The sequence below is a fragment of the Chelonoidis abingdonii genome, chromosome 4, assembly GCF_003597395.2.
Source record: "Chelonoidis abingdonii isolate Lonesome George chromosome 4, CheloAbing_2.0, whole genome shotgun sequence".
Classification (NCBI taxonomy): Eukaryota; Metazoa; Chordata; order Testudines; family Testudinidae; genus Chelonoidis; species Chelonoidis abingdonii.
This window is the reverse complement of record NC_133772.1, coordinates 142,060,062-142,085,299: the sequence shown is the minus strand read 5'-3', so window position 1 is coordinate 142,085,299 and position 25,238 is coordinate 142,060,062. Positions and strand designations below refer to the sequence as shown.

General features: G+C 40.3%; 1 protein-coding gene across 1 annotated transcript in view; it reads right to left on the bottom strand.

The window, feature by feature from the left end:
* Positions 1-985: 985 nt before the first annotated feature.
* The window catches only part of TOGARAM1 (TOG array regulator of axonemal microtubules 1), a 90,140-nt gene continuing 65,887 nt past the window's right edge, over positions 986-25,238 (bottom strand). The window contains 5 exon segments of the mRNA XM_075065864.1: positions 986-2,179; positions 6,815-6,901; positions 7,576-7,795; positions 13,064-13,253; positions 21,946-22,064. Coding sequence (XP_074921965.1) covers positions 1,926-2,179; positions 6,815-6,901; positions 7,576-7,795; positions 13,064-13,253; positions 21,946-22,064 — 870 coding nt within the window. The 3' untranslated portion in view covers positions 986-1,925.

The window sequence follows — 25,238 nt, the reverse complement described above, 5'->3', positions numbered from 1 at the left end:
TTGACTGTGCGTTGTGTGAAGAAATAGTTTTTGTTTTAGACCTGCTGCCTATTAATTTCATTGGTGACACCTAGTTTATGAGTAGTAAATAACACTTCCTTATTTACTTTCTTCACGCCAGTCATGATTTTATAGACCTCTCATATCCCCCCTTAGTCGTCTCTTTTCCAAGCTGAAACGTCCCAGTCTTAGTAATCTCTTCTCATATGGCAGCCATTCCATGTCCCTAATCATTGCGTTGGCCCTTTCTGAACCTTGTCCAATTCCACTACATCTTTTCTGAGATGAGGCAACCAGATCTGCAAACAATATTCAAGATGTGGGCGTATCATGGATTTATATAGAGGCAGCATGATATTTTCTGTCTTATCTATCCCTTACCTAATGATTCCCAACACTGGTAGCTTTTTTTGACCACCACTGCACATTGAATGGATGTTTTCAGAGAACTATCCACGACGACTCCAAAATCTCTTTCTTGAGTGGTAACAGCTAATTCAGACCATCATTTTTGTTGTTTCTGTACGGTACTAACAATGAGCCCCCATCGGTGACTGGGGACCTTAGCTGCTACAACAATACATGCCCCCACTCCTCTTGGAAGTAAACATTCATGAAGAGCTGAGAGGCTTGTGTTAAGGAGCTAAAAGTGGGGACTTAAAATCCTGTCAAATAATATCTACAACTAATTTTCCACACTTAATTTAGCTCTAGCTATACCTGTAACTGAAGTGGACTACACACGTTTCCTTGAGCTCACAATTTGAGGGGGGAAAATACAGTTTTACACTTTTAACCATCTTACTGTTTAGCACTATTACCCATGAAACAGAACCCTGCTTCATGGTAACATTGACCCCTCATGATACCCAGTGTAAACCAGAACTTCACAAACATTAGTCTTTGTTGCATGTTTAGTTGTCCATAAACGATTTTTCTTTTTCATCCAACAAAAGGGAGAGAGTTTTTGAGTGAAACGTCACAATTTTACAGAAATAAATCCATTTATTTTTTATAACATTCCTTTTTCTTTTTAAAATGAGTACAGTACTTGTAGCTGGAGAACTCTGAAAAAAGCTATTGAAGACCTGGCACTATGTTGTTGAGAATTACACACCTGGGCTAAGAGATAACACCTTTATAAATATTTGAAAGATAAAGATTAAATTTAGTGTTTTTAAACAAAAGCTACAGAAGTTACATTCACCACCTGGAATTTTTTTTTAAGACAAATGTGTATTTCAAAATCTGTAAAAATTATTCATTTCCTAATTTTTTTTGTAATCATGCTTCATTATAACCTGTTAAAATATTACATCTGTGCAGCTGATTATGCCCAACTGTCAAACGACTGTTACATCAATGTAACAGGAGCAATAGCAAGCTAATACTGCACAATCATAAGTGGACTGATTTAAGAAATACATATTTTTCACAAATGTCACGCAAACCCCTGTTCTTGGTACCATATACATCACTCAAGGATTTTTTCCACTTACATAAGTAAGGCTAAGTGAGAAAACATGTCAGAACATGATTACATAAGAAAAAGTATATTATTCATTACAAATTTCATATCTATTATTACATACAGGGTACTGTGCTGTAATTTCTAAAGAAGAGTGCAAATGAGCAGGACTGACTTCTCTTTAAAGACCTTAGATACTTCCATGTGGCCTGCAAGCAACACTGGTGAGGACAGTTTGTGAGTGTTATACTGATTTGGTGTACATATGCTGGTACAGGACAGTGAGGTGCTCTACAGGTTGTCAATAAAGGCAGCCATTCTAGTTTTCTACATGAAAGTGCAGGCACTGTGAAAAAGCAACTTCAGAATTGTTTCACTTGTCTTCATGTAAACAGTTATCAGTCTGTCGTATAGTGTATGTATTGATTGATCTACACACACACACACCCCGTTTATTTTAGGTAGCTATATCAAGAAATTCTTCTAAATTCTTTTTGATGTGTGGTGGCTGAGATGCAGCCTGGATTAACAGGCTTTGACCCATTTGTGCAAAAAGTGCTTTTGATAATTTAGCTGTAGCTGTCCGAATATTTCCTCCAGCTCCAGGCAGCGAGCCACTGTTTGTCATGTTTCCTAAGAGATGCCACAGGACAACTAAAACTTTCTGCTCTATAGCATGAGGCTTCCGTGGGTATAGCTCCATAACAAGATCTGAAAGAATTAAGAGAATACAACGATAATTACCATGTTGTAGTATATTGTTTGTATTTTCTTTGCAAATACAATGACATCTATGAAGCCAATTTAAATAGTATCGCTTGAAAATCATCTCCCCCTCAGAGGCTTTTTACATTTTTTAAAAGTTATATCTGTCTACCACAAGTTAATAATTGTAACCATTCATTAAAAAATAATGTCAGATAAACCTAGAAAAGGGGACACATTTTGAGGTAGGGTTCTTATAACTTCCTTTTCTCATCAGTATTGCAGTTTGTGTGTTAGGATAACTGACAGAGTGCTGGGAAACAGCAGCTGTACCAGCACCCTGATCACTGGATCACCAATTAAATCACTCCCAAGTAAGCCTCAGCAGTAAAGCTCAGCCTAACTGATTGTGATGGTCCCAGAAGAGCCCAAAAGGCTAATTAGCCCATTACCCAAGAGGTAGAAAAGGCACAGGAAGGAAGTGCTCAGAGAGAAAGAAAGACTGCCAGGTTTTTCAGGGTCAGAGCCCAGAGAGATCAGATATCTTCTCTCCACCTGTCTTGGCTCACTGAGCTAAGGAGTATATGCTTTCCAATACAGATCTGCAGAAGGTGGTATGGGTGCTAGGGAGAACACTTTCAATCAATTGCACCAGGTGTTTGATGAAAGGAAGGTCTGAGCAATTTGTGGCTAGAAAACAGAGGAGTGGGGTGATGCTGTCACACTAACCTACTTTTCCGAAAAATGTGATAGAGTTCCAGATGTTCTGCAACACTTGGGCATAACAGGTAGAACTAAAAACACTGTGGCAGTACAGAAGCCCTATAATACAAATACCCCTAAACAAAATTTCTCTAGTTAAGATTTAACGACTTCAAAGCATAAATATTAAAGGCATATTTTCATCTTGTCACCAGAGTGCATAGCTATACAGTGCCATTAATTTTACTAGATCACCACCATCACAGGGTTAGAGGGGAAGCCTGATACAAAAATGTGCTGGAAATTCAGCTTCATATATAAAATGCCTAAGAACAACCATACTGGGTCAGACCAATAGGTCATCTAGACCAGTACTCTGTCTTCTGATAGTGGCCAGTACCAGATACTTCAGAGGGAATGAACAGAACAGATAATTATCAAGTGATCCAACCTTTGTCACCCACTCCCAGTTTCTCAGTCAGAGGCTAGGAACACCCAGAGCATGGGGTTGCGTCCCCGACCATCTTAGCTAATAGCAGAGGTACTTAAAGTTCATTGCACTGTGACCCTCTTCTGACAACAAAAATTACTGTACGACCAGAGGGTGGACTGAAGCCTGAGATCCACCATCCCTGGCAGGGCGGCCAAAGCCCGAGCCCCACCTCCCAGACAGCAGGGCCAAAGCCAAAACCCGAAGCCCCATCATCCAGGCCTGAAGTCCTTGGGCTTCGGCTTTAACCCCAGGTGCTGGGGCTCAGGTTTTGGTTTCCACCCTGGGGAGGCACCAAACCTTGAGGGCTTCAGCCCTGGATAGTGGGGCTCGGACACTGGCTTCAGCTCAAGCCCTAGCAAGTCTGAGGCCAGCCCTGGCAACCCCATTAAAAAGGGATCACTACCCACAGTTTGAGAACCGCTAGATTAGTCTAATGATCTCCCACCTCCTTTAGAGTACTGATAACAAGATATTCAGCCAGATATTCATCTAAAGGAGTGGGTTTCAACCAGGGGTACGCATACCCCTGGTGTACACAGAAGTCTTCTAGGAGGTACATCAACTCACCTAGATAGATGCCTAGTTTTACAACAGGCTACATAAAAAGCACTAGCAAAGTCAATACAAACTAAAATTTTATGGACACTGACTTGTTTTTACTGCTCTATATACTATACGCTGAAATGTAAGTACAATATTTATATTCTAATCAATTTATTTTATAATTATATGGTAAAAATGAGAAAGTAAACAATTTTTCAGTAATAGCAAGCTGTGACACACTTCTATTTTTGTCAGATTATGTAAGCAAATAATATTGAAGTGAGCTGAAATTTGGGGGGTACTCAAGACAAATCAGAGTCCTGAAAGGGGTACAGTAGTCTGGAAAGTTTGAGAACCACTAATCTAGAGAGTTTTTGCTTGGAAATTGGATATCCCTCAGATCTGTCCACAACAGAAACAACCAACCTGGTAGATTTTCAAAATGGCTTAATCCTGTCCAAGTAAAAAGCTAATACCCTCCTGACATCAAGTGTATGTAATACCACATCCTCCTCATTCAGATGTGGTTCAGGAAAGAAAACTGGAAGAGGAGAGAATGGTTAACACGGAAGTCAGACGCCACCTTTGGTAAGAATTTGGGATATGGCTGCAGTATGATGATGTCCTTGAAGAATACTGTGAATGGGGGATATGCCATCAGATCCCTAACTCCCCAACTCTTCAAGCAGAAGTAATGGCTGCTGGGAAGGCCATTTTCATGGATAAGTCAAGTAGAGACAGGTTGCCATTGGCTCACAGGAAGGTTTGTAAGGCATCTAAAACACCAAGTTGAGGTCCCAAACCTGGGCAGGACGTTTGACTCATGGAAAGAGACTTTCCTAACCCCTTGAGAAATCTCTTCATCATCAGATGTGCAAACACTGAAAAGCTCTCCACCAGAAAATAGGCCATAATAACTACCAAAATTTACCATACTGGAACTCAAAGACAAACCTGTCTTTGTAAGCTCTAGGATGTAATCTAGTATACCTGACAGAAGAGGACACAGGTGAAAGGTGTCTTAGGTCACACCGTGATTGAATCTCATCCACTTTTGTAGTTGAGTATCATGGGTAGACAGTTTTCTACTACATAATATTCTTTTCACTTCCTCAGAACAGGTTATTTCTAACCCCACAAAGCAATTAGCCATGCTTTGAGGCAAAGAACCCTGAGGTTTAGGATGAAGAATTTGACTAGCATCCTGAGAGAGAAGATGAGGGATGGTGGAGAGGGTGATCAGTTGACAAGCAGCCAACTGGATGAGGTAAGGAAACCATGTCTGTCTTGACCACACTGAAACCACCAGAATAACTCTGGTCTTGTCCTTCCTTATCTTGATCAACACCTTGGATATTAGGAGTTGAAGGAAGTGCATACAACAGACCTGACATCCAGCAAAGGAGAAATGCATCTCACAAGGGCGTGGCCCAGTCCCGCTCTCAAGCAGAACTGAAGCACTTCCTGTTTCTAGCCAGGGAACACACATCTATCTGCAGGACACTCCAACATTGAAATAGTCAGTGGAGTATAATGGGTCAGAAGCCGAACAGAAGGAGTTCTTCATCATGAGGAGGCACAATTTAATTTCCCTTTTCTTTCTAGCTCTCAATTTGAATGCCAGGCTAAAGATACACTTTTAGGGAATATGTGACTCCCCAAGGCAACAGATACACTGGGAGAGCCTTCCAGCATAAAGGCAATATTTAAAACCCAGAGTGCCAGGCATATCCTCCCAGCAATCTAAACTTCTCCTCGGGGAAATAAGCTGAAAAGAACAATGGTCCTTACACATACACACGCACAAAAATTAACTATGATTCTTAGCTTAATAGTAGTAGTAGCAGCAGTAGTAAAGTAAAACTATGAAAGAACCCTACAATTGAGTTAAGCTCAACGTGGACATTTCTTAGGCTCCTCTTCAGGCCAAGGCAGTTGAGAAGGAACAGAGGTTGGTTTACCTGCACAACTGTATAGAACCACAGTGCAGAGCACAAGGCGGAGTAGAGCACATGTGCAGGCGGAATGGGCACTGCTACCTAAAAATCTCTGATTGAAGGCACATGGGGTACATGCGCACCTGAAGTGGAGCACCCTTAGGGACACTACTCAAAGGAGGAGGATTACTTACATCTCGCAGTGAAAGGTCTGGGAAAATCTGAAGACAAGATGAGGATGGAAGGGGGTTCCTGTGTAAGTATTAGAATATCATTGATATATTAACCAATCAGACACTAGAAGAAGAGATTGTAGTTTACGTGACTAATATGCAAAAAGAACAGGAGTACTTGTGGCACCTTAGAGACTAAAATTTATTTCAGCATAAGCTTTTGTGGGCTACAGCCCACTTCTTCGGATGCATGACTAATGTGCTGTAAGATTACTCCAAAGGTTCAGAAGGGGGAAAGACATAGTGCCACACATGACAGAGGAGTAAGCAAACCTCTCCTACAGCTCCCAGTCTTCTGGCTTGTTCCACAAAGATGCAGAGGGCTGCCTGTGCTGATCACGTGCTGGATCAGGACTCAAGTGACAATATGACCTATTTCAGTTATGGAAATATTGACAGCACAATCCAAGATGAAAACTAAATTAGCAGTTTAGCAAGAACCACTGAAGTTACACTATCGTTTAGGTTATTATTTGGCCCCCTTTGCAGGAGTATCTGACCAACTAACGTGTCTGCCTCTTTGGCTTAAAAATACTATTTCTTCTGACAGAGAACATGTGGCATGAGAATCACTGCATGGGCTATGCGCATGATTTCTGTGGCTGCAGGGCACATCTGTCAAATGTGATACTATTGCTGTTTGACAAACAACCACTTGCATCAAGAAGTGAGTTTGGCAAATGAGAATAGAATACAAGTAAAAGTGAACTTGCGAAGCAATATGTAACTTTACCAGCAAGCTTTTCAGTCATGTCTTGTTTTGCTTTTCCATTCAAAAACTGGGCCTTTGTGCAGAATGGTTGGAGAAGCAAGTAATTATCTAAATTCAAATAAAAGATGTTAAAAACCATCAGAATAATCACATTTCTACAACAGAAAAGTATGTAGACAAGTTAAAATGACTTTATAAAATAAAATCTTCAGTTCACAATTTATTAAAATAAAACTATTGAACCAAAGTGACTTAAGGTAGAAAGTCTCTTTTTTTCACTGAAGATTAAAGGATTATTTTAACTTGTGAATTTTTATGAATAGTTACAAGAGAACTGATTTCTTGTAAGGACCAACTACTACATACTGCAGAGAGTTAGAAATGTACATGGCAGCTAAGGCCATGAACATCTACCTTCTTGCCCATTGGCTTAGTCCTCAAAGTTGCTTCAGACTTTTAAATTCTATAAAAGTCATTACAGTTAGGGCACTCAGCCATCTCAGCAGGAGAGCCTCAATTTGCAGGCCTGGGCCCTTCCTGAGTTATGTAACATTGTTGCATCACTTTATGTGCTGTGTAGGACTGATCAGGGCAAACAGCATAAGTGATGTGAATGTGCAAAGTGAAAAAGGAAATGGTTAGCCTCTGTTTTTTCATACTTCCCAAAGTCAATCTATGCTGAGCTTATCAATATACTTAAACCCTCTCCTACCCACCACACATATACAACGGCTTGGTAGAAACAGTTTTATAAAGACTGGCTACTTCAAACAGTTAATTACCTAAATGTTGACAAAGAGCTTGAATAACATTTGTGGCAGCAGCATAGATCCCTGGATTCTTGGAGTTCAGGTTGTTGTCTACCATGGCTGGAATCAACATGTTGATAACAGGTGATAAGTTCTCTTTCAGCAAAGGAATCATCTTGTACATTGTCTCTAGAGCTACCTGATTTACTTTGCTGTTGGAGTCATGTAAGCGAGACTTGAAAGCATCAAAGATCTGAAAAAGTGTACAAATATCACAGGAGTTGGAAAAGTTTCATGTTTTCTCACATTATTTGAGCAACTTGACTTGTGCATGTTACTCAAATACAATTTTGACGTGCAATTATCTGGGATTTTATCCTTTTTACCAAGGTAAAATGGAGTTTGATATTTTTTTATTAATTTTATCTCAGTTCATATGTATTCTACTCGTTCCCAGACAACGCAATAAGGTTACACTAGCCTTCTGTAACTTTTGATCTGATAGTCGTATTTTCTGTGCTAGTGATTTTTTTTTTTTTTTTTTTTTTTTTTTTTAAACAAAGCTACCCATTGAAACAGACTGAATCCCTAGATTTTGGATGAGAAGAGTACAATGTCCCCCTCCCATAACATTTTAGAGCCATGTTTGTGCAGTGTTTAGCACAGTGAGGCTTTGGTCTATAATTTCAACCCTACATGCTACGACAATACAAATGATAAAGAATAAGTAGGCCAAAGTGGTTTTTGCCTCCTGAAGCAAAGACAAAACAAACAATAACTATTTCTATTTATAGACTTAAGGCCAGAAGAGATTATGATGATCGCCTACTCCAGTGGTTCTCAACAAGGGGTACGTGTACCCCTCGGGGTACACCACGGTATTCCTCATCTAGATATTTGCCTAATTTTACAATAGGCTATATAAAAAGCACTAGTGTAGTCAGTACAAACTAAAATTTCATACAGACACTGACTTGTTTATAACTGCTCTATATACTATACAGTGAAATGTAAGTAAAACATGTATATTCCAATTGATTTATTTTATAATTATATGATAAAAATGAGAAAGCAAGCAATTTTTCAGTAACGTGCTGTGGCACATTTGTATTGTTATGTCTGATTTTGTAAGCAAGTAGTTTTTAAGTGAAACTTGGGGGTACACAAGACAAATCAGACTCCTGAAAGGGATACAGTAGTCCAGAAAAGTTGAAAGCCACTGTTCTAGTCTGACCTCCTGCGTAACACAGAACCTCACTTAGTAATTTCTGTATCAAACCCACAATTTTTGTTTGAGCTAAAGTGTCTCTGGGACACTGACAGAACAGCCAGCTTGTGGGTGACCCATAACAACTTAACAAGAGGCACTGAAATGTAATCAAGACAATCTATTTGTACGTGGATTTCAAAGAGAAGTACTAGACCAGGATCATTAACCCATTTATTTGTAGTAATAGAAATTAAGAGTAGATGCTAAGTGTATGTGTCTGTGTTTACCAGTATCTTGTTAGATGCTTAACAGTCTAGTTAGCTGTAGATGCTAAATCCTGTTCCTATCTTATAATTAGGGCTGTCAAGCGATTACAAAAAATAATTGTGATTAATTGTGCAATTAAAAAAATTAATCACAATTAATCACACAGTTAAACAATAAAAGAACACCATTTAAATATTTTTGGATGTTTTCTACATTTTCAAATATATTGGGATTTCAGTTATAACACAACAAAGTGTACAGTGCTCACTTTATATTTATTTTTTATTACAAATATTTGTGCTATTAAAAACAAAATAGTATTTTTAATTCACCTCATACAAGTACTGTAATACAATCTCTATCATGAAAGCTGAACTTACAAATCTGGAATTATGTAGAAAAAAATATCCACATTCAACAAAACAATGTAAAACTTTAGAGTCTACAGGTTAACTCAGTCGTACTTCTTGTTCACTCAGTCACTCAGACGAACAAGCTTGTTTACATTTTCAGGAGATAATGCTGCCTGCTTCTTGTTTCTAATGTTGTCTGAAAAGTGAGAACAGGTGTTCACATGGCACTGTTGTTGCAGGTGTTGCAAGATATTTATGTGCCAGATGCATTAAAGATTCATACTTCAACCACCCTTCTAGAGGATATGCATCCATGCTAATGAGGGGCTCTGCTCAATAACTATCCAAAGCAGTGCAGACTGATACATGTTCACTTTCATCATCATGAGTCAGATGCCACCAGCAGGTCGATTTCATTTTTTGGTGGTTCAGGTTCTATGTCATCATCCGAGACTGCCATAACATGAAATATATGCACAATGCGGGTAGAACGGAGCAGAAGACATACTATTCTCCCCCGAGGAGTTCAGTCACAATTTAATTAATGCCTTTTAAAAAAAACAAAACAAAACAAAAAAAAACCAAGCATCATCAGCAGGGAAGTATGTTGTCTGGAATGGTGGCCAAAGCATGAAGGGGCATATGAATGTTTAGCATATATGTGGCACGTAAATATTTTGCAATGCCAGCTACAAAAGTGCCATGCAAACGCCTGTTCTCACTTCCAGCTGACACTGTAAATAAGAGGCCAGCAGCATTATCTCCTGTAAATGTAAACTTATTTGTCTTAGTGATTGACTGAACAAGAAGTAGGACTGAGTGAACTTGTACGCTCTAAAGTTTTACGTTGTTTTGAGTGCAGTTATGTAACAAACAAAAAATCTACATTTGTAAATTGCACTTTCATGTTAAAGAGATTGCATTACGGTATTGTATGAGGTGAACTGAAATACTATTTCCTTTGCTTATTGTTTTTACAGTGCAAGTATTTGTAATAAAAATATAAAGTGAGCACTGTATACTTTGTATTCTGTGTTGTAACTGAAATCAATATATTTGAAAATGTCGGAAAACATCCAAAAATATTTAATAAATTTCAACTGGTATTCTATTGTTCACAGTACGATTAAAACTGTGATTAATTGCGATTAATTTTTTTTTGAGTTAATTGTGAGTTAACTGCGATTAATCGACAGCCCCACTTATAATGCTTCATTAGTATATTCCATGGACTTCAAGATCAAAACGGGATATTATCATTTAGGTAGGACTTGTGGTATAATAATATTATTGTCTTAACCTCTCCTTGAAACCTGTAATTCCACATAGTAAACCACTTGGCATCTGTCTTGTTAGTCTGAATGGCTAATTGCCTTATGTCAATGAATGCAACTAGTTTCCCTGTGTATGCACAGGAAAACAAGCCTCAAGGTAACAATCTGCACTGCCTATTCTTTCTTGGGAAAGGTCCTGCTATGATAAAGGTCCTGCTTGTCAGCTTGCTAGGGAGATGTAAAGGAAATTCAGGTTCAACTGGTTTTCCACCTTGACCCCCAAGTCCTTTTCAGAGTCACTGCATACAGTCCCCATTCTGTAGGTGTGGCCTGCATTCTTTGTTCTTAGATTAATTACATTCTTACAACTGGCTGTATTAAAATATGTATTGTACAAATGAACTGTGGGAATGAAGAACAATATATGTGCTTTGCAGTGTAAGTAATAAAGGGTTAAATTAGTTTTAAAAAGAATACACATTTCTGTAGGTCAGAAAGTGCAGGTCTGTTAGCAGTTGTGGGAAGGCCTTGAAAGTATGCAGCTTAATTGAAAAATTGGACCTGAAAGCTAACTGATAAGATAGAAGGAAGAAGAGGCCCAAATTATCAGGAATAGTTAATCATAAGGAAAGATTATATGAGTTGAACCAACAATGACCCCAAACCACCAAAACCTGTTTGTTAGCCAGTTAGCCCTTAGCAATGACATCACTTATTTGTTACTGGCTATACAAGGATAAGCTTTTGAAGGGTTCATTGCTAGTATTTAACAGAGTTGGAGCTGGCCAGTATTGGTGTAAGCACCCCCTGGGTTAGCTCTTTTGTAAGTGTTTCGATCAAATGTTTGTAAAGGTTTTTTTACAGTTTGAATGAAGTAGTTGCCTACTATTTAGGCTATTAGATGTGTTTAGAGAAATTGTATAGATATCATTCAGCCTTTGGATTTAACAAAGGAATTTACAGTTAAGCTATTGTCTGGTGGAATCCTACATTACTAATATTTATAATAATAAATTCCAACGAGACCCCACCTTACCAAGCAATCCGGATCAATCTGTATAACTGACTTTACCCCATCATTATTTATTTACCACTCTATTCATTTTTACGTCATCTGCAAATTTTACCAGCAATGGTTTTGTATTTTCTTCTAGATCACTGATAAGGATATTGAATAGCATTGGGCCAAGAATCGATTCTGCAGAACTCCATTAAAAGTAAAGGAATTCTGCTAGGGTTTTAACCTAATCTATTTTAGGCTGCTATTTTCCCCCTCAAAAATGGCATTCCTGAGTAAATAGACTAGATGCAGCTACCTCATTCATACTAACAAACTAACTCTTGGGAAAAAGTAAAAATAAACCTTGTTTCCTTCAAGTCCCAAAACAAGATAAGACAGACTTTCTGGAACTATGCTGAACAGATGGTACAGAGGAAGCTGAGGGAAGTCTGGCCGTTGCTGATGGGGAGGACTCTGGGGGTAAAGGGGTGCTGAATGGCTGACATCTCTACTGAGAGAGATTAAGGTTGTGGAGTGGTGTCTTGTTTGGTGATTGTTCTAGTGATGAGGCAGGCGTCTTGGGAGGGGTGTAATAAATGGTGTGGCATATCAGATGCATTAACTTTTCATTTCCTTGCTTTTTGCATTTTGTGTAAGTTATGCTCTGTACAGAGCAATCTTAATTCACACACACCACAGGGTTTTTTGGGTACTAATTTTGATCGCACATCTCTCATATGTTTTCCTTACTTTTTAGAGTTAAGATCTTCAGGCAAGTATCATGTCTTCCTTTACACAATGCTCATCATAATTATGCCCCGATCAAACTACCACAATAGAAATAAGCAAAACACTGCAAAGATTGCTTAAGCTGCTCAGGAGTTCTTTAGATTGATGCAGTCTACAACTTCCTAAAATAAGATTTGGCAAAAGGCAAGTGCTCACACAGTGGTGGCAGAAGTGTAATCAAAAGAAAACAAGAGAAAATCCAAAAACTGGGGAATAGATTTTTTGTTTAACTCTCACAAAGATTTAACATGGAATTAAGATGAGAATAAAACTGTTATTATTGGAAAAAATATTCCAGGATTAATTCTGCAATCAGGGCTTTGGCCTTCCCCAGTCTTACCAATCCCTTCTTTTTAAATCTCTACCTAAGACACAGCTCTAAGCCTCTTTCTTTTCCCATTTGTTTCCAACTATTTTTGTACCTCACCATTTCCTCATTAGACAGGCCTACCCTACTCCCCATTTGCTCTGGGATGCTCCTGTTCATCATTTTCATAATAAGAGAACAAACCAAAGTTTTTAGTAGTGAGAATCTCTGAAGCAGTACATTCTTATCAAGGCTTTTCCTACAGAGAATCAGGATGAAGCTCAATGGGCCTTGAAAGAGGATGTTTTTATATACAGTTACCTTCACAATGTTCGCAACAACGAGGTCTTGATTGTTCTCTGTGTCTGATAACAATTGTTTAATTCCATTAATTCTGTCCCGGAAGTCTTTTGCATTCAGTAAGCTTGTAATGACCTTAACATATTCTGCACTTTCTAATGAATTAAGAGCAACTGGTTTTCTTGTAATTTCACGTGCTTCTGTAATCTCTCTGTTGGGGTACCAAAAAAAAGGATTACTGTTATTCAGTTAACATTCAGACCAGCTGGAACAATAGCCTGATGTTTACAGGTAGTCAACTTTCTCAGTATCTATTTTATAAAGATTTCAAATATGCATCTCTGGAATTTAATCCTCCCCAACACTAACTCCATGCCCATGTGTGGCTTCCAGAGACAGAATCCTGCCTGCTAACATACGTCCCAGTGAATGGGGTCCACCACTGTAGCTGGACCTCTCCTACTTTGTCAGTACTCTGCTTGTCCTTCCCTAGCCCATAGGAGCCATGCTAAATGGCTCTCTTCTGGATAGCATTCCCGTACTCATGTCTAGCAGGCATAAAAACTTCTTCCATCAGGCAAAATCAGATCAGTATTTGCTTCCAGCAAAGAAAGTACAAGTTTTATGGTGAAAGCAATTTCCCTGCTTCCTGTTTAACAACAAACCAAGGCCCTCAGGCTGGGTGAACAGAGTTTAACTGACAGGAGTTTTGAAATGTGATCTTAATGACCAGGTTCAAATTAGACAGCATCACATTTTCATTCTGGGGAATGGAAATGAAAGAGGATTCTCTACAGCAGGCTATGGCTAGTCCAACTCCCACCACACACAGCCCTTTTAAAACATGTCTCAGTTAAATAGGTATCTTGCTCTTTCACAGGCTGTTATTTCCCTCATTCTGTTGTCTGAAGTACAGATTTTAAACCCCTTCCCCCCACTCCACACCTATCTAAGCCATTAGCAAATCAGGAGGATGAGAATGAGATCGGGGTGGAGGGAGGGGAAAGAAACAAAGAAATGGCTGCATGATAGGAAGTGTAAGTGGGAAACAGTGACACCCAAAGAATAGTAATAATTAACACCTGGCATTTCTCATGGCAGAATTCTGCAGTAATGGTGCAAAGCATAGCAAGAGCACTAATAGCAACTAGGGTCTGCTGGGTCTCCTGGGATGGGCACAAGTCTGGGAATCAGATCTGCCTCCCAGTCTTAATCACAGCAGCAAGTCATTCTGCCTGGTCAGTTTCTCCATCTGTAAAATGGAGCTAATGATGCTACAACTCCCTTTTTGTAAAGTACTTTGGGTGGGAGCCACAAAGGGACTTAGGTGTTGCCATGGTGAGTGTCACAGCACCTAGAAAATCACAGGAACACACCGTGATCCACAAAGCCCAGTTAGATGCACAGGGAGAGAGAAGTGCCTAAGAATGCCAACCATTCTACAGCCAAACTGCATTGAGGCACCTCTCAGTTTAGCAATCCCCAGACAGGAACTCATCCCTAGAATCAGATAGCTGAGGCACATACTTCATGGATCCTATCCTTTGAGAGCTAGAAAATGCAATCTACCAGCTAGGAGTGACCATACATGGTAATGCTTTAGATCAATGCTGCAGGACATTTCAACATAGCTCCTTATGTCCTCAGGACATAAGTCAGATTACAAAGGATGAATATAGGCAAATAACAGGAATGCAGGGGCAAGATTAGAAAGGCAAAGGCACAAAATGAGCTCAAACTAGCTATGGGAATAAAGGGAAACAAGAAGACTTTTTATCAATACATTAGAAGCAAGAGGAAGACCAAGGACAGGGTAGGCCCTCTGCTCAGTGAGGAGGGAGACACAGTAACAGGAAACTGGAAATGGCAGAGATGCTTAATGACTTCTTTGTTTCGGTCTTCACTGAGAAGTCTGAAGGAATGTCTAACATAGTGAATGCTTATGGGAAGGGGGTAGGTTTAGAAGATAAAAAAAAGAGCAAGTTAAAAATCACTTAGAAAAGTTAGATGCCTGCAAGTCACCAGGCCTGATGAAATGCATCCTAGAATACTCAAGGAGTTATAGAGGAGGTATCTGAGCCTCTAGCTATTATCTTTGGAAAGTCATGGGAGACGGAGAGATTCCAGAAGACTGGAAAAGGGCAAATATAGTGCCCATCTATAAAAAAGGGAAATAAAAAACCCAGGAAACTACAGACCAGTTAGTTTAACTTCTGTGCCAGGGAAGATAATGGAGCAAGTAATTAAAGAAATCATCTGCAAACACTTGGAAGGTGGTAAGGTGATAGGGAATAGCCAGCATGGATTTGTAAAGAACAAATCATGTGTCAACCAATCTGATAGCTTTCTTTGATAGGATAACGAGTCTTGTGGATAAGGGAGAAGCAGTGGATGTGGTATACCTAGACTTTAGTAAGGCATTTGATACGGTCTCGCATGATATCTATCGATAAACTAGGCAAATACAATTTAGATGGGGCTACTATAAGGTGGGTGCATAACTGGCTGGATAACCGTACTCAGAGAGTAGTTATTAATGGCTCCCAATCCTGCTGGAAAGGTATAACAAGTGGGGTTCCGCAGGGGTCTGTTTTGGGACCGGCTCTGTTCAATATCTTCATCAACGACTTAGATGTTGGCATAGAAAGTACGCTTATTAAGTTTGCGGACGATACCAAACTGGGAGGGATTGCAACTGCTTTGGAGGACAGGGTCAAAATTCAAAATGATCTGGACAAATTGGAGAAATGGTCTGAGGTAAACCGGATGAAGTTCAATAAAGACAAATGCAAAGTGCTCCACTTAGGAAGGAACAATCAGTTTCACACATACAGAATGGGAAGAGACTGTCTAGGAAGGAGTATGGCAGAAGAGATCTAGGGGTCATAGTGGACCACAAGCTAAATATGAGTCAACAGTGTGATACTGTTGCAAAAAAAGCAAACGTGATTCTGGGATGCATTAACAGGTGTGTTGTAAACAAGACACGAGAAGTCATTCTTCCGCTCTACTCTGCGCTGGTTAGGCCTCAACTGGAGTATTGTGTCCAGTTCTGGGCACCGCATATATTTAAGAGTAGGTTAGATAAACGTCTATCAGGGATGGTCTAGACAGTATTTGGTCCTGCCATGAGGGCAGGGGACTGGACTCTATGACCTCTTGAGGTCCCTTCCAGTCCTAGAGTCTATGAGTCAGTGAGATCTCCTGAGGGAAACAGTGGAAGCACATTTAAAATATGACTGGACCAAATATTAATAAATGCACAAGCGGGCAAAATCCTGTGCTGGCAGGGTGAAGGACTGGATGCTCCAACAGGTCTTTTTAATCTCCAGAGTCTGTGATTTACAAAACACTGAATCCACAAGTGTCCAGTGTGAGTGGAGAGGGGACTGGTGTTTGAGGGACATCACCAGTGCAGACTTGTTTACTAAGAAGCCTGGGTACTGCAGGAGTAGGCAGTATGGCTGCATAGATTGGGAACTGGTCTGAGAGTCAGAGCCAGGAACTGAGCTCACCACTGCTATCACTCACCCACCACACAATCCTAAGCAAATCCCTCAAAACGTTGTGTCTCAGTTTCCTCATCAGTAATTACACTTACCCGTGTTTGTGACATGCTCTGAGATCTTTCAGTGACAGGTGTAATCTCAGTGCTGAGTATTTCTAGGTAGATAAAGACTGTAAGCACCTTGAGGCTGCACTCCTAAGTCAGTCTAAATCAGAAGCACAATAAAGATGCCAGTGGGGGATGGCTTAGGGAGAAGGACGATGACTGCAAGAGGCTGACACAGAACAAACTACGCTTGCTGCACTTACTCCTTGCATATTACCTCTGTTTCACTAGATTGCTGTTAGCCTGGGTGTCCTTAGCAGGTGAATTCACAGCAGCCTAGCACCTCAGCAAGCAAAGAGCCTCTTAGCTGTGGTGTTCCGAGGCAGCACTTCCCCTATGTCTGAGGTAAACAACAGCCCTGTGCTGATCAAAACGTTACATACAAATCTGCCGACCAGTGATTTCACAATTAAGCCATCAATCCTTGCTGCTTTTAACCTCACTCGAGGACAAGCAGGTATTAGTCCATTGCAAAGGCCACAAGTAATGTTTCCTACCATCTCCACTTGGCTAGGAGACTCCATGCCATTCCTGGCAGACAAAGACCCAGCCTCAGTTATTCAGGCCTTCACTTCTTGGCTGGACGACAGCAACATGACATACCTCTAATGCACAAAAATTCTTTCAACACTGTTTAGACTCAGACTCAGACTCTAGACTGGAAGGGACCCGGAGAGGTCATTCGAGTCCAGTCCCCTGCCCTCATGGCAATTTGACCAGATACTGTCTAGGACCATCCCTGATAGACATTTACTAACCTACTCTTAAATATCTCCAGAGTGGAGATTCCACAACCTCCCTAGGCAATTTATTCCAGTGTTTAACTACCCCTGACAGTTAAGAACCTTTTCCTAAGTCCAACCTAAATCTCCCTTGCTGCAGTTTAAGCCCATTGCTTCTTGTTCTATTCATTAGAGGCTAAAGTGAACAAGTTTTCTCCCCCTCCTCCTGATGACACCCTTTTAGATACCTGAAAACTGCTATGCATCATGTCCCCTCTCAGTCTTCTCTTTTCCAAACTAATAAAACCCAGTTCTTTCAGCCTTCCTTCATAGGTCATGTTTCTCAAGACCTTTAATCATTCTTGTGCTCTTCTCTGGACCCTCTCCAATTTCTCACACATCTTTCTTGAAATGTTGTGCCCCAGAACTGGACACAATAATCCAGTTGAGGCCTAACCAGCGCAGAGTAGAGCGGAAGAATGACTTCTCGTGTCTCTGTTTACAACACACCTGTTAATGCATCCCAGAATCACGTTGCTTTTTTGCAACAGTATCACACTTTTGACTCATATTTTAGCTTGTGGGTCCACTATGACCCCTAGATCTCTTTCTGCCATACTCCTTCCTAGACAGTCTTTCCCATTCTGTATGTGTGAAACTGATTGTTCCTTCCTAAGTGGAGCACTTTGCATTTGTCTTTATTGAACTTCATCCTGTTTACCTCAGACCATTTCTCCAGAATTTGTCCAGGATCATTTTGAATTTTGACCCTGTCCTCCAAAGCAGTTGCAATCCCTCCCAGTTTGGGAGTATCCTCCTGCAAACTTAATAAGCGTACTTTCTATGCAAAATCTAAGTCGTTGATTGAAGATATTGAACAAGCCCGGTCCCAAAACAGACCCCTGTGGAAGCTTCTGCCAACTTCGTGATCATACCTTAGTATGCCCGAGGACTAGGATTTGGGAGCCATTTAATAACTACGCGTCTTGAGTACGGTTATCCATGCCAGTCTAATGCATCTAGCACTATCTGCCGCTAGCCTTCATTTTAACGGTTATCCAGCCAGTTATGCACCCACCTTATAGTAGCCCCATCTAAATTGTATTTGCCTAGTTTATCGATAAGGATATCATGCGAGACCGTATCAAATGCCTTACTAAAGTCTAGGTATACCACTTGGGAAACTCCAATACAAAACGCTGCAGCACATCTCCTAGGCAACATGTATTAGCATGAGCACGACACCTCTCCTCCACTCTCAACTATGGCTTCCCATAGAATTTCAAATCAAGTTCAAGGTGTTGGTCCTTATCTTCAACTCACTCTATGACTTGGGCCCAGATCTACTAGACCGTCTAAAGCTCCAGGGTAAAGACTGCGGTTGACAGCTGCACTCTTTTGGCACAATGGAACTCTTAGAAATAAGATTAAAGCTCATCTGTGTGGGAGAGAAAATCTTCTCCTAGAATGGTCCGAGATTAGGGAATGAACTTTGTCAAGAACTAAGGACCATCCCAGATCTCACCACTTCCTGCATTTCTCTGACCTGCCTTCCTAATAAATATACCTGTTGCTACATGACTATTTAATAAATATATGTTAATAAAAACAAAACCTTGCCAAAACAAGACATTACACTACATGTGTTTCTCATTCTGGAGAGAGGATGAGAGGAAAAACACCCCATGACAGATGCATAATCACTTTGCATATTGCTTTAATAGAGGACGCTCAAATAGTATGGTGATGAGTTTGGTATAAAAACCTATACAGAACAGAATTTGTGATGAGATGACCTATCCCTTGGAACCGCCAACTATATCCAGGAGTAAATGGGGACACTGCCTGAATGGGTTGGTTCTGTCAACATACTAAACAAAATTCTGGAAACATCCAGTAAGTGCAACTACTCCCCCAGTGAAGAGCAGGGAAAAAACTGGAAAACTCATGAGACCTTCTTTGTAGCCCCTTTCAGAATGCTCCTAGCTTCATCTCACTCTGAAGATAGTCTTCCTTCACTTCAGTCAGAAGAGTGAGTGAGTGTCGAGCACTTAAGGCTGACCCTCCTTACTGACTTTCAATAGGGTCATGGTGGTGTGGAAAACTCACACCAAATTCTGTGACTGAGACATAAGTTTCAGAGTGGCAGCCATGTTAGCCTGTATCAGCAAAAAGAACAAGGAGTCCTTGTGGCATAAGTATTAGCTGTGATACCGAGGCTGTAAGTGCTGAGGCTACCAGTGCAAAAAGCATGTCAAAGTTGCTGATGCCAGATTTGATAGTGTCCTCTTCATTGCCTTTCTTCTGTAGCCTGACCCCAGGGCATGGTGCCTGTTCGAGGGAGTGCTGGCCAGTGCCAACTCTTTCATAGCCAGTTGGGTAGTGGTTATTTCCTCTGGATCTGAAGCGACCAGTATGGATTGTTCAACCAGATGTAACTTGAGCCAAGCCTCCCTGGACTGCGGGTCCTAGAGGAAAACAATCAACACACCACGCACTTTGGGATACAGCACTCCCACAGGAAGAATAGGAAATGGCTGTGTCTGTCAGTGAGGGGAATGATGCCAATGCACAGTGTGAACCCTGATGGCTTAGAGTCTGTCATGTTAGCACAAAGAGCCTCGCCCCACCACACGGGTGTGGGGAACTCCTCTTTTCTTCCTGCAACATCCAAAGTAAAGAAAATAGGGGATAAAAGTGAAGATAAATTCTCTACACTGAAGTAATCAAGAAAATGATGAATTTGAAGTGCTATAGTAATGGGTTAGACACTTGCTTGGTTCTATCTCACTGCCACAGGCAATTCAAGGGAACAGAGATGTCTGCATCCACCCTTTATGACCTTCACATGTGGCTCCAATGGACAACGCTATTTAAAAGACTCCAACCTTGTACACATGAGGTGCATGCACACCTGCAGGGGGATCTACACTGACACATACTCAAAGAAGAAAATTATATTTAACAAAGGAACAATAAAATGTTACAAATTCATGTGCAATTCCTTTTACTCGGTATACTTTTAATATTGCTTTCTTCTCTTTTTTCAAAATAGTTTCTAATGGTATGTCTACAAAGCAAGTGAAGGTGTGATGAGTTTGTACTCAGGTTCTAGGCTACGCTGAAGACCGTACTGTCACATCTTTAAAACTACTGTTACCCACACTGGCTAGACTAAAGCTAGCATAAGTATGCCTTCTTGTGCTACAATCACACCTTCATCTGCTGTGTAGATGTAGCCTTAAAGAGATGATTAAAACAGGAAGGAAAACTATTACACTTTCCATGAGTATCCAAAATATCAAACATCACATTTCAATCCAATGTGGAGTCCATGCTCTGTGCATTATATATAAATGATTTATATTTCAAATGGTTATTCTTCTACATGGCCATGTTTACAAATTAGGAAACATAGACTAAAGGCAAAACAGCTGTTGAATATTTGGTACACAGATAGCAGATGTTTTGGATACAGAAAAGTTATCTAGCGTATGTAATGCAATTTTCCATATATAATTTAGTACGCTGTTCATGTGTATTAGTTCAGGATCTATACTGCTTTACTGGGTGCTCAAGAGTATTGAGTAATTGGTTTGCTACAGTTTATATGCCCTCAAGGGTCCAGAAACTGTTTGCTTCTACTTCCAATTTGTTTTACGCCTGTAGTTTTAAAGTCTATTTAGCCACACCTAATTTTGTGACATTTCCTAACAATTATCAGTATTTTGAATAAGTATCTGTCTTCTCAATGCTTGGGGTAGTAGCTCCCAGAATGTAGCATTCCCCTTGTGAATCTAAATAGTTTATACCAATGATGAATCTGGATTGTCAAAAACACAAGGGTCAGTATTATAGTGATTAATATGAGAGCTGTGTAAACTTGAGGCATACTTCTCTATTTTTATCATGTGACAATACTGCCATTTAGTGATTTTTATCAGACATTATCCACTGACCAGCTCAATTACTTATGGACTAACAGGGTATAATCAGAATACTGTTGACAAGAGTTCAAAGAGCCCATTGTAGAATTTATATGCGACTTATTTCAATTGTTTTGCATTAGCCTCCCAGCCAATAATTTAATTTCTCCAGTGGAGTTTAGCCATTATCAGATTAATGATTAAACACTATAAAACATATGTACTGATATTCTTACTGATATGGTCCACCCCTAAGAACTTCAGTTAATCCAATGTCATATACAGAAAAAGTAAAACCTTTAAACTACATTGATAGTAATAGTGAAGCACTGTATGTGAACAAAAGGCATGACAAATGCTCCTTCATAAGATACGTGTGTTTTCATAGGCAATCGGTGAGTTAATTAGCACCCAACTGCACAAAGCAGTAAGTTAGCTATTAGTAAGAAGTGACAGCCTAACTAAAAGTATTTACTTGAGACATATCAAGTTCTACCAACTTTTTTTTTTTTTCTAAGTTCCATTCAAATCTGACAAATATTTCTATGAACATTGCTACAATCTCTCTCCAGTGGTACTGCAAAGAATATTCCCTGGAGATTAATTACTAATAGAGTATGCAATTTAGCAAGACAAGTCTACCTTTCGGTGATATTGAGAGCATCTCTCGAAATGGACGATGACCTTGAATGTCCAATGCTGCCAGTATGAGAACGTCTTCCTTTGGCTGACGGTGTGTCTAGAGGCATCTCTCCAAGGCCCTGCAAATATGACAGTAAATAGGAGGTTATCCAGTACTGTCATATGGTGTTTGAAGCTCTTTAATAGCAAGCCTATTGGTTGATCAAACTGCAGTAGCAAATAGTTCACTTGTTGCAGCCGACGCAATTACAGATTAGATTCGCTTTGTGTCTTTTCATTAACTCAATCTGTTTTGATTGTACTCCAAAGCAATAACATTTTACATTACAAAATAAAATGACCATTTATCCACAGTATTAACATTATTCACCATTGCGAAGATTCCAGACTGTAAACTCACTACTTTTTCCTACTTATGTGAATTTAATTAATATGAATGATACTTAAAACACTGCTATTTCACCTCTTCATTTCCTTTTTTTAAGTTATCCCCTCCTCCAGCCTTCCTGATTTATATGCCAAAGTTACATCCACTGATGATAGCCAAAACTACCCAAAGCTAAACTCCATCAACTGCCATTGCTTGAACCCTGTCCAGGTTTAAGTCCTCAAAGGAGAAAGTCACAGACTTTTCCCCTATGCAATTTATTGAAAGTGATGAGTCAAACTGCCATCTTCACATTTAGAAGCTCCTAATTATTCTGCAATTATTGGGTTAAATGTCTGAGTTGTGCAAATACCTAGAATAAGGAGTTTTTTCTATCCTATTAAATATGTTACAAATTTCAGTGCCAACTATCAAATTTCTAATTCTTCCTTTTGGGAAGCTGTTAACTACTTGGTTTTATGGGTCAATTTTAAATTAATCTACTTGTTTTAAGAACCAGGATTTAAAAAGAATACCTGCTGTAATCTGTTAAACCCTTTTGAAATGGTAAGTACAGTACAGTCATGTCTGGATGCCAAGGCCTTGACTACACTTGAGAGTTACAGCACTGTTAGTGGCTTTATAGTGCTGTAACTCACTCTCGTCCACACTGGCAAGGCACATACAATGCTATATCTCCCTGGCTACAGCGCTGCTTGTACTCCACCTGCACAAGAGGAATAAAGAGTATAGCGCTGCTGCTGCAGCGCTGGGGTGCCAGTGTAAACAGGGAATAATCTTAGTACGCTGTAACAGACCTCCGGAAGCTTCCCATAATCCTTTTAAGTAAAGATTACTCTTTGTTTTGTTGTGATGCCTCTCTTTATTTTCATGTGCTTATCAAAAAAACAAATACAGTTACTGTTTGCTGTGAATGAGCAGAGGCAGGCAGGGGGTTCCCTTTGGAACGCGCACAGCTAGTGTTTGCTTGAAGAGAGGGGGAGGAAGGGGGCTTGAGGAGAGAAGCGGCCCGGCATGTGAGAGGGAGGGAGCAGGGATCTGTTTCGGGGAGGCTGCTTATCAGCAGCTGTTTGCTTTTAGTGAGTGAGAGAGAGGAGTAGGGGAGGGGGTCAGCACTTGCAAGGCAGCATTCTGACGGAGTATCAGCTCCAAAAATCCACTCACTCTCTCCCCCATGCTCTCTGTCACACTCCACCCCACCCCCCACTTTTGAAAAGCATGTTGCAGCCACTTGAATGCTGCGATAGCTGCCCATAATGCACCACTCCCAATGCAACCGCAGATGCTGCAACTGTGGCCACGACACTGCGCTGACAGCTGTCAGTGTGGACAGACTGCAGCGCTTTCCCTACTCAGCTGTACAAAGACACGTTTAAACTCCCAGCGCTGTACAGCTGCAAGTGTAGCCATATCCTAAAAGGGATGGACTAATGTTGGTTGTAAAACTAGGTTCTCCACGCTAAACTTAAAACTCTCAGCAATTTAGTTTGCTCTCTCAGCATGGGACCACACTGGCAAAAACTGGACATGCGATTCACCATTGCTGCAGCTGCTTAAATGTTGACAGTGGTGAAAACAGTTGTGTAGACATTATTTAGGACTTATTCCCTGTCATCTGATCTTGTTCCATAGTACTGAAACAAGTAGTTACACCAAAACACTGAGGGACAGTTACAATAAAATAAAATTGCAAGAGATGTAAGTCACTTTATGCTCCTCACTGTAAATTAGTCATTTGCTTTACATGTAATTTCGCTTTTCAAGTCATCACACAAGGTACAGAACATTGGGCAGTCAAAGGAACTGACTACCACAAGTCCCTTAAAAGCAGCAACCTACCAGTGGTTGCATCCCCCAGGGTGAATCCGTAAGAACAAAATATTTTAATAAATTATTCAAGATTTAACTACATATTTTTCTAGCTAAGAATTCATTACTGAATATTAAAATGCCAGCTATGTGCTAGGAGCCATAGAAGATAAAGATAAGCCCCTGAACACTAGTCATCAGAAATGTGAAATACATCTCCTCTCAAAGAAGTTGCCTAACATGCTGCGAGACCTCTTGGCAGCAGTATTTCTGAACATGGTAAAGGGTTTTTGGTATGCTGGACGATGGACAATGGAAGCTCTTGGGTCCCACAGATTTGGTCTTCACCCTAGACAGTTTCTGGGTAATAAAGCCATCTAACTGTGCTGAAACTACCTTATCTTAAACCGTGGCAAAATGGAGGCTGTTGTAGGAGGTTTCAACTGCCTATTTGTTGAGGGAACTTGTTCAGAAGTCGTAAACCAGATTAAGAAACCCGGAGAATGTCTACACTGCAATTAAAAACTCGTGGCTGGCCCATGCCAGCTGACTCAGGCTCCCGGGGCTCAGGATTTGGGGCCGTTTAATTGTGATGCAGATATTCAGGCATGGGCTGTAACCTGGACTTGAAGACCCCGCAAGGTGAGAGTGTCCCAGAAGCTCCAGCTCAAGCCTGAATATCTATACCTCGATTAAAATGTCCCCTTAGCCCGAGCCCTGCGAGCATGAGTCAGCTGTGGGTTTTTAACTGAAGTGTAGACACAGCCCAATGTCCTTTTTGATCAGGTCCTTTCTAATGAAAGCCATGTGTCAGAAGTGATTTCCAAGTGTCTATTCTGGTTGTGCAATCTGTGCAACCTATACCCTTACTTTTTCTGATGTGCCCTCTGCAAAGCAACATGCTCCTTCCTAGCCATGAGGCAGGATTATTGTAATCCCATTTTAGCAGGTCTCCTCTTTCATTTGTTCCTGGTTCAGAGGCAGCAACACATCAGCTCAGGTTTAAGCAATGTGAGCATATTACACTGTCTCTGCATTCTGTACACTGGCTGTTAAAGTGGCAGACTGACTATAAAGATGACTGGTTTCAAAGGTT